At 38.5% G+C, this 10,261-nt stretch overlaps 1 protein-coding gene across 1 annotated transcript in view; it reads left to right on the forward strand.

The window, feature by feature from the left end:
- The window catches only part of LOC140906128 (orofacial cleft 1 candidate gene 1 protein homolog), a gene marked incomplete at its 5' end in the record, with an annotated part of 48,385 nt that extends 39,067 nt beyond the window's left edge, over positions 1-9,318 (forward strand). The window contains 3 exons of the mRNA XM_073329634.1: positions 2,420-2,496; positions 6,432-6,552; positions 9,061-9,318. Coding sequence (XP_073185735.1) covers positions 2,420-2,496; positions 6,432-6,552; positions 9,061-9,318 — 456 coding nt within the window. The remainder of the gene's footprint in view (positions 1-2,419; positions 2,497-6,431; positions 6,553-9,060) is intronic.
- Between the last annotated feature and the right edge of the window lie 943 nt (positions 9,319-10,261).

Raw genomic sequence — 10,261 nt, forward strand, 5'->3', positions numbered from 1 at the left:
ACAAGACTAAATGTCTTGAAACACAATGGGGAAATTGCATTAACAGAGATGTGTTGTTATATGAATCATGGGACAGGTCAGAAATGATATGGGCATTGTTTTCCCTGAACATTTTCAAATGATTCGAAAAAAATCATTGAATTTGATTTTTATTTCAGTTTTTTGATCAAACACAAGGGAAAACATTGTTTTGTTTCGTTTCCTTGAAAAAACAGAAAATTTTGAAGGAGTGCAAGACGCATTTTGTTGAAAGGATTTTGTGAAAAAATTTCAGCCACCTCCGTTAATAGTAGTGTGCTAAGTCCATGTTTGTTTCTGTTATAATAACAATGTTTACCATTGTGGTTCTGTCGCACTAGCTCATGTTGAAAGTTCATTACAAATACCAGTCTCCATCCTAATCACTCTGCAATCAGTGTAAGGGCCCTTTGTCTGATTATTCCTTAAGGTAGCCCGAAAAGGTATTACTATTTCATCATCAGGTATTAAGTGACTTGGCCAAGGCCATGGAAAGAGTCAGTACCAGAGATGGAGACTAAGGAGAAGAGCTGGAAAAAGTGTTTTTACCAAAACTGTTTTCAGCAATAAATTTGGATTCAGAAACCCTGAAAGATGTTGTGAATTTGTGGCAGTTTTACCAAACTGTTTATTTTGAAAAGAAACAAGAAAAAATTCTGAAAAAAGTTGTTCAATCTCTTTTGGTTCAGAATGAGGTTTTGTTGAGAAATAGCCTTTAATTTTACTTTTAAAAATGTTTAAAATGTTAAAAGTTTAAAAAAAAGGTTTATTTCAGTCAAAACAGTTTGTTCAACCTGAAACAGTTGTTTTTCTTTTAAATTGCCGTGTATCAAAAAAAAAAAACCAAAAAAAAAAACCCAACCAGTTATTTGTCCAGGTCTTCTAAGGAGTCCTGTGACTGAGTCATGCTGTGCTCCAACAATACACCACTGGTGTTGTATGCCTCATGTACACTATAAAGATTAACCTCGTTTTCTGAAACAATGCTGGACATAGTTTGTCTTTGTCTATACTCGTAGCTAAACCACATGTGCACCACTGCAGCCACACCCCTTGCTGACAACCCTTGTCAACAGTGGACAATTTTTATAGCCTAGGCCATGCTGCAGTCACAATGAGAAATGAGTTTTTTAGTTATATATGTGATAGTACTATGCTACTGAGGAAAAAGTACTTGAAAGTGTTCCAGTAAATCTCTGATTCATGGGATATTACAATGATTATTCCCCATTTAGATAACATCATCTGAGCAGCTCTGTTTTTGAAAACTTAAAAAAAAATCGTACAGTAAATTGGTTTATGCTGATGGAAATGTTTGTTTTCTACTGTTTCTACCTTCCTTTGGCTTGCATGCACCTGAGGTAATTAGTGTAGGTTAAAATTTACATAACTGACTTCGGGGGGTTGCAAATAGGAAAGATAAAAATGTATAAACAGCGACGAATAATTCATTTTAAAGCAAGTTTCCTGTTTTTATCATGTACAATATGTATTACAGACTCACAGAGACTTTCTGAATAGGACCATTAGCACTGAATCTTTGATATATTTTTTCATGGGACGCTGTCTGCTCAGGGGCTTGATGAGGGAAGTAGGCCTCGTTCAGCCTACCATAGGTTGGTGGAGTAGCCATTGCTGTATATTGGATAGCCTCCTTGTGTACTGGCAGTGGTGCACACAGAGTTTCCATCCATTTCATGGACACCAGCAGAAGATACTTGTAAAAAAGAAGCAGAGAATATGCAGTAGAGAACTTAAAGCTTCAGACTAGGGAGAATATTTTTGCTCTTATAATATTAAACCCTTTGGCAACAGTATTGTTTTCAATTTTTGCACTGAGAGCTCAATTCAGCTCTCATGCCAGAGTGACTTTTCCAGCCTGTTGTATAAGGGCAAAATGACCCCAAGCCTTCCACCTCAGTTCTGGAGAGTTGCAGAACTGCTTGGAGAAATGAATGCTCATGTAAATAAGCTTCCCACACATTGCAACAAGACACAGAAATGCTAATCTCTCTTGGAGAACATTTAAACACTGCTACATTGATACAGGGAGGCCTAAAGTCCTGAAGTGGATTTAAAGCAGGGGAAAGTGGTCTGTGACAAACATGAGGATCTGAGTTGGAAATATATATATATATCTGTAAGTTAGGCATAGTAAAAGTAAGGAGTTTAGTGCAGTGTTTTATATACAGGTATAAAATGAATAGGTAGAGCTTTTCAAAACTGATTAGGTATTTAACCACACAACGCCCATTGGAAATCATGGGAGTTGTGTGGCTGAATCTCCTAGTTGACTGAAAAATCCCAACAAACTTCTGGAAACTTCAGCTTTTTACTTCCATGTGCTTTTCTCACATGTCCTTTTGAGAAGATAATTTTTTAAACCCTTTCTTCCATGTAGGACTTAAAAGTTCAAAAGGAAGTTCTTCATCACAACAAACAGATGTTGCACACCAGATTCCATAAACCTTTTCAGAGGTATGTGGCATAACAACACTTTGCACTTTTATAGCCCCTTCCATCTAAGGCTCTCCTTGTGCTTTACAGAAACTAATGAGTTGGCCTTCACAAGTAGGGAAGTAGGATTATCTCTAGTTTACAAATGGGGAAACTGAGGCAAAAATAAATTAAGGCTTATATATTCAAAAGTGGCCTTTGATTTGGGGTGCCCCAGATTTTAGTTATGCATGCTGGGCCTGATTTTCACGGATGCCAGGCACCTGCTGATGTTGACGTCAACTGGAACTGAGGTAATTCTGAAAATCAGCATGTGGGAGTCTCCAGTGGCCAGCAAAAATGGAGGCGTTCCTAATCAGAGGTCACTTCTGAAGCTTTTGATTTAAGAATACTGCAAAGATCACACAGACTCTGTGAAAGAGATGGCCATTGTACCCAGATTCCAATCCTATGGTTTAGTCACAAGACCATTCTGTATCATAGTTTTATTCAGGAATTTAAAGTTCACCTCAAACTCCTCCACTTCTCTTTGGTGTCTGAACGTGTCTGAACTGGGCATGATTGCTTCCACTTCTCCCCTCCCCCTCCCCAAGAAATCTCTAGAATATTGAAATAATGAATTTCAGTCTAGCTTTAGAATCCTACTGTCCAAAGAGCATAACATTGATGTTACTGTATGGGTGTTTACAACTGAATCTACCTTTTACCTAGGGTTACACTGAGACTGGTACTTATGCAGGTGCAAAATGGCAGAGGATATGAGGAGCCTTCCAGGCCTCACCATGCTTTTGCAAAGACCAGTCATATTCATAGCGCCTAACTGATACAAAAGGGGCACAGAGCTCCTAGACACGCTTGCCTGATTACTGGTATAGTGTCAGTTAACAGAGCCAGACAATGATCTTAGCCACCCTTTGCAACTAGGACTGAGCATACAGACACAACTGCTTTGTGTGAAATTGACAAGAGATTGATCTGCACCTAGCTTGAATTTTTTTTCTAAAATCTCCCTAAGCTTGCTTAGTTGCTGCCTCTGCCTGTCAGATTCAAAGCCCCAGTGGCTTCTTACAGCCTCCTTCCTGGTTATGAGTTACTCTTATGCAATTATAGAACAGAATAATTGCAGCAAAATTGTTTGCTATCAATAATATTTTAAACAAATAACACACAAAAATTCATTGAGGAAATTGAACTAACAAAAAAAATTGAGGAAATTGTTGTCTAGGAATGGCAGCCCACAAGCAGAATAGAGGACTCAATTCACTGAGTAAATTATTCACTTGGCTATAATATCCAGCTATGTGAGAGGAACAAGGGGAAAAATGTTGCAGCCGGAAAAGAGATCAAATGTGGTTATTTAAATGTTTGATGTTCAGTAATGAAAACTGTTTGCCTTCATAATTGTGTATTAGCAGCTAATAAAGGCACTAGATACAGTAGTTTAAAAGTAATAAAATCCACAACAAAGTGTATTTAATTTTAAATTGAATTGCTAGCAAATGGGTGTCCTAATGAACCCCTGTGTCAATGTAGTTCTAACCAAATTAAGTGAAATAATTTCCATCATGAACAACTAAATAAGTACAAAGTTCCAAACAGACAACTTTTCTCCCCAAAGAAGGACCTTCTCAGATGCTTTGGTCGCTGGAATTAGCTAATGAAATTTAAGATCCACCTTGCCTTTGTCCCATTTGGGGAAATTAGGCTAAGGTTGACCTGTCAGCCATTAAAGGATAAAACTGCAGAGTCAAATCCTGAAATCTGTGCATAGGGCTGGATTCTGTAATCCTCACATTGTGTAGTTTTATTTCTACTGTCCTGTTCCCATCAACTTCAATGGGGCTGCTTATTTGAGAAAGTACTACTCAGCATCAGGGTTGCAGGATTAGTCCTTACTCAGGCAGACCTCCCACTGAAACCATTGGGCTAATGGTCTACACACAGTTTTTGTACCAATTTAAGTATTTGCTCTACATTTACAGGAATAAGTTCTACTGCCATAAGCCCCTTTGTGCCAATTTAACTGTGTCCACATTCGGGGTTGTACTGCTGTAACTATACTGGTTTCCAGCCAGTACAAAACTGTGTATAGAAAGAGGCCTAAATAGAAATTGTTATACTAACCTGCGTGGAACTGGGAAGGAGGAGCAGATGTTGCAGGAAGGAAAAGTTTGTAGGAGACAACAGGTACTTGGTCTGTGTGCACATGACCAGAGCCCTAGCTGCAGTTGCATCATCTCTGAAAACAGACCTCTTAAGAAATGGTGAGTGTAGTTTTATGTATATGGAGTCGTTGTATTGTATTACCCAGCACACAGTTCATCAAAATGAATGAGGACCTCAGGTTTAAGTCTTGCACAGAGAGAGACCTGGGATTAAGTCAGAAAATGTCAATAGTCAAGGAAAACCAAGGGAAGGTTTGTTTATAGGGATTCTTGTTGTACCCTGACCATTGCATTAAAATAACATTACCATTACAGTGGAACCTCAGAGTTACGAACACCTCAGGAATGGAAATTCTTTGTAACTCTGAAATGTTTGTAACTCTGATCAAAACGTTATGGTGGTTCTTCCAGAAGTTAACAGCTGAACATTAACTTAAAACAGCTTTGAAACTTTACTATGCAGGAGAAAAATGCTGCTTTTAACCATTTTAATTTAAATTAAACAAGCACAGAAACAGTTTCCTTACCTTGCCAAATCTTTTAAACATTCCTTTAATTTTTTTAGTAGTTTACACTTAACACAGTATCTACCATGCTATATTTGTGGGGGCGGGTGTCTCTGCTGCTGCCTGATTGCATACTTCCAGTTCTAAATGAGGTGTGGGGTCGACTGGTCAGTTCATAACTGTGGTATTCATAGCTCCGAGGTTCTACTGTATGTTGCGTAGGTGATTCAGCCACTTGAATGTATTAGAACAAATTCTGAGGTTTGTACTCAGGTTCAGATACAGCCTGGCCCTTATGCAGGGGCATGGGAAGGGGGAGGGACTAACAAGCCTCCCACGTCTGTGTAAACCTCATAAGAGTGGGGCAGAATTGCATGCCCAGAATGACAGGTATTGCTCCCTCATTACTTTGTGCTGATCCTACCCTCATGCACTGGCCAGCAAAGCTGGCTGCTTGTCTGAGGAAAAATATATTGTATCCCATGAGGCAGCGTAGCGTAGCAGTGTGTGCACTCCTCCCGTGTCATCAGATTGCTGCGGGAGGCCTTCTGTCTCCCTGAATACCTCAAAGTGCTCTCTTTGGGGTGGATCTGCTTTGCACTGCTCCAAAGCATGTATGTTCTTAAATTGTGAACTAGAGCCGTTGTCGGTCTATGTGAGGACTGAATAAAGACTCACGTTGGGACTTGGCCCATTACTTTTAAGTGTTACTTACATTTTGCAAAAGGTTAGCATAAAGAAGGAATGATAATGCTTAGCTATCTCAATTTGTGTGTGTGTATGCCACAAACATAAAGGGCCAGATTCCTAGCTGGTGTAAAACAGCATGACTCCATTGATTTCTGTATAGCTATTCCAATTTATCACAGCTGAGGATCTGGCTCTTAAAGTGACAATAGAAGAATAGAGGTATTCTATTTTATTATTGGTAATGCAGAACTTGAGCTTTGGTACAAGTTTGGTGACTATCAGATCCATTATTTTTGCTCATATTTTGGGAGTGAAACTCCATATGCTTGTAAGTTAACCTGTGTCGGAGCCTGACAAATATTAGTTGTGCTATTAAACATGTGAATACATCTTTCTGCCGCCAGTTTTAAAAGCCTACCCATTTCTCTGCATTGAACCCCCCCCCTTCCTTATTTATTTATTATTCATTTTGGTCCCCTGCAAGGCTTGTAATATACTTGAAGAAAACATCAAATTGTGATGTAGTTCCAAAGGCAAGCACTTTTCATTTATGTGTTGCTGTCAATTTCTTCTTTCCTCTTTGTAACTGATGCAGAATAGAAAGTCAGCCATGGAAAGTAGCACAGAATGCCCGCAAACATGAAATTGTAGCCAAGTTTGGTAACCTCGCAGAAGTGAATAATGAATCAAATGGAGCAGCAGGACTTTGCTGGAAGGTGAGGTTCTCCATGAGTGCTCTTTTTCCTGATGCAAATTGCGAAATGACTAGATCAATTATATTGAGTCTCTTGCATGTTTTTTTGTTTTAATTTTAGAGGATAGGATTTAGCAGGTTTAAAAATATGCTTTCCAGCAGAAGTAACCATATGCTTAAATAGAATGTCTAAAGCTATTAACTATGAATCATTTGGGCATGGCTGGAGTTCTTCAAAACAGTTTGTCAGCGCTGGCCAAGTAAAGTCTTTCAGTAGGAGATGAGGCAGCTCTGCCACCATGCAAATGAGACAGGCCTGAGACGTGATGAATCTTCTATCTCCTTTTCCTACCCGATTGACACTCGCTTTGAGGGAGGTTGTAAATGCAACAGAGATTGTGGTATAATTCCTCAGACTGGCGTTTCTGCCCCCCAGTCACTATTCGATTATCTTCCAAATTGCTGTGTTTTAGAGAGATAAAGATTTTTTATGGCTTGCTGACTTGAAACAACCAGAAGAGCCAGAAAAGAGATGGCTAACCGGCCATGCATAGTAATTCCATTGGTAAATGACAAAATCTTTGTTTGTATGACATTTTCAAAATTACAACAGAAGATGAATCTAAAATACAAAATGTCACATTTGGCATGCAAAACTATCAAAATATATTTCAGTATAAAATTCATAGAGGCGTTTAATTTAGAATGTGTTTAATAACTAAGCCTGCCTGCATCAGTAATCCTGCCTTGAGGTTTAAAAAAGATTGTCTTATTTATTCACATGATGTTAATTTTTTTATATATATTATTCAGAAACCAAAAATATTAAGGTTAAATCTTCATTGTTAATTAAGATTTTCTAATTAAACTGAAAATAATTGTCATTCAGATTAGTTGTTAAGTATGGTTTGTATCGAAAAACAAAAGAAGTTTAACAACTTCAGCTGTTTATTTAACTGCTTAATTTAATTCCAGAAGCTTTCTATCTATATGGAAATATGCTATCACTTCCAAAATAAATCCAAAACAGGATTAAAGAGGAGATTATTAGCTACTGTAGGTTTAGACTGGGATACTACTAGACTTAGTAGTCAAGGCAGCCATTTAATTCTAAAATATGCCATGGACCAGGGGTTCTCAACACTTTTTGTTCTGAGCCCCCCTTCCCCCTCCCCCGCAATAAAATCTCCATACCCACCTGTGCCACAACAACTGCTTTTCTGCATGCAAAAGCCAGGGCCAGTGTTAGGGGATAGCAAGCAGGGCAGTTGCCTGGGGCCACACACCACAGGGCCCCCCACAAAGCTATATTGCTCAGGCTTTGGCTTCAGCCCCGGATGGCGAGGCCGAGGGCTTCAGCCCCAGGCGGTGGGGCTTCTGCTTTCGGCCCTGGACCCCAGTGAGTCTAATTCTGGCCCTGCTTGGTGGACCCCCTGAAACTTGCTTGGAGCCCCCTTGAGGGCCCCAGGCCCCTAGTTGAGAACCACTGCCATGGACCATGGTGTCATATTAAATTAGAATAAAAAAGAGTCTCATAATATAGATTTCCCATAAAATGAAATAAATTGATTCCCCCAAAATACATAAAGTTATTTGGAGTAATACATTTTAATTATTACAGAAATTGTGTCATTGTCATAAAACAATATTAAGGCCAAACTAGAACACCCCAATATATGCCTGACCCTGCAGTCTTTATTCAGGTAAAACTAAATATTTGGTGGCATAGTGGAATGGATACATTTATAGAATTCTGAGTCTGCATCCTTACTCAAATCAAACTTCCAAGGGTCATGCCTGTATCCATTTCACAATGCCAACATCTGCTATGTGCGCTGAATGTCCAGAATAAGCATTGAAAGAGATTTTCAAAAATACAGTGAAACATTACTCCATACTAAATATTCTGCAACGTAGACAACATCTTGTCAACAGCAAGCAGCAGATGTTTCCTTTTGTCTGGACCTGAAATAAAGGTGCCTGTGGGGAGTGATTATTAAATTCTACACATGTTGCACTTTGATTATTATTCTAAGAGTATATTATAAGAAGATGAAAGGATAGTCTGGGTGTTATACAGCACTAATAGCTTTGGTAAGACTTATAATTAATATAAAAAACATTGGCTGCCATGTTTCTCACTGTGTGCCTGCAGCCTGATCATCATGTCACCTATCATGGATGTCTTCAAAGGCATACTGTATTTTTAGAGGTGTTGATTTCTTGTGAATTCTGCTTTTTATTGCAGACTGATGATTTCTAGTGTCACACTTCATTAATACACCATGCTTAAAAAAACCTGTTAACTTTTTATTTTTATTTTCCATGCAATCCACATGCTTGCCTTTTGACATCCCTAATTACACAGCCCAGGTCTTTCTCTATTGTCATTGCTAAGGATAGATAATTACAGGTTGAACAAAAAGAGTTGTCTACTTTTTGGTGGTCATTTTTTGAGGAATTCATTCTTTCTAATGGTATGGTTAAACTCTGCTTTCTACCTAATTCAATAACATAGTCTTCTCCTTAGGTTGACTGGTCCAAAACACCTCAGCCCATTCAAATCCAATTAAGATGCCTACGAGGTGCTAAAGACAAAGTGCCCAAGGGCCACTACACCCTCAAGGTTTCTTTGCTCAGTCGTCTAGGGGGTAGTGTACTTAAGTGGTCCGAACTGAAGGAACAACAGTGGGCTGGAATGACATTGCCAGTCAGCCATGACGGAAACTTTTATGACGTGGAAATTTGTTTCGACCAAAGTGTCCATACAGTAAGCAACGCTTCTTAAATATGCTTTCTTTGCTTTGATAGGTAAAACACATCCACTCCTTCCCCTTCAGGCTTATATATTTAATACATTCCATCATGTTTGTAATTTATGTAATATTTTAAGGTGCAATTTAGGAAGGTGCAATTGCCTCCCCCACAAGTAACACTCATCACTCACTCTAGAAGTGCCAAATATATAATATACTATTTCATGTAGTGCTGTCAGTTAATTTTAGATTTTACTTTTATTCTTTCTTATCAATACAGCTTGTCAGCTATGTAATTTGATTTGGGTAAAATAGCTTTAGAATAATAAATGAATGAGTGGGTATATATAAACACATGAATGCTCAAATCCTTCTGTGAGTTTTTAGCTTCATTGACCCCCATTTGCCAAAAAAGCGGCATTTGGATTATTTTGGAAGAAGACCAAACACTTGAGGCTCTATTCTGTCTTTTGTGACTAAGGCACACATATTTTCTTTCCTAAACATGCTGTGCATGGCAGGATTGTTGTGTGTCAGTTGCTCAGCATTGTGTCTAATGTCTAAAGCTGGTTGAATCATTGGCTGGAAATAAATTATCTGACAAACATAGGCTTCTTTACTGTTTGTGAATCGATGCTGATTTCTGCAAATGTGTTCATTGTTCGGAACTGTTCACTGAATAGTGATATCATTACTCTTATGTTTTGTTTGTAATGTGGTAGTGCCTAGGATCACCAGTCATGGACTAGGACTCCATTGTGCTAGGCACTGTACAAACGCAGAACAAAAAAAGTTCCTGCTCCAAAGAGCTAACAATCAAAGTAGTATTTATATTCAATTTTCAAGCTGTGGGTTGTTTCTAAATAGTTCACTTCAAGTCCTGGCTATTTAAGGTCTGAGGTCAGTCACTAAGTCATATTTTCGGCTTTCTGATTGGAAATCGTAATTAGTAGGCAACACATAATGAATAATGGA

This window comes from Lepidochelys kempii, chromosome 2 (assembly GCF_965140285.1).
Source record: "Lepidochelys kempii isolate rLepKem1 chromosome 2, rLepKem1.hap1, whole genome shotgun sequence".
Classification (NCBI taxonomy): Eukaryota; Metazoa; Chordata; order Testudines; family Cheloniidae; genus Lepidochelys; species Lepidochelys kempii.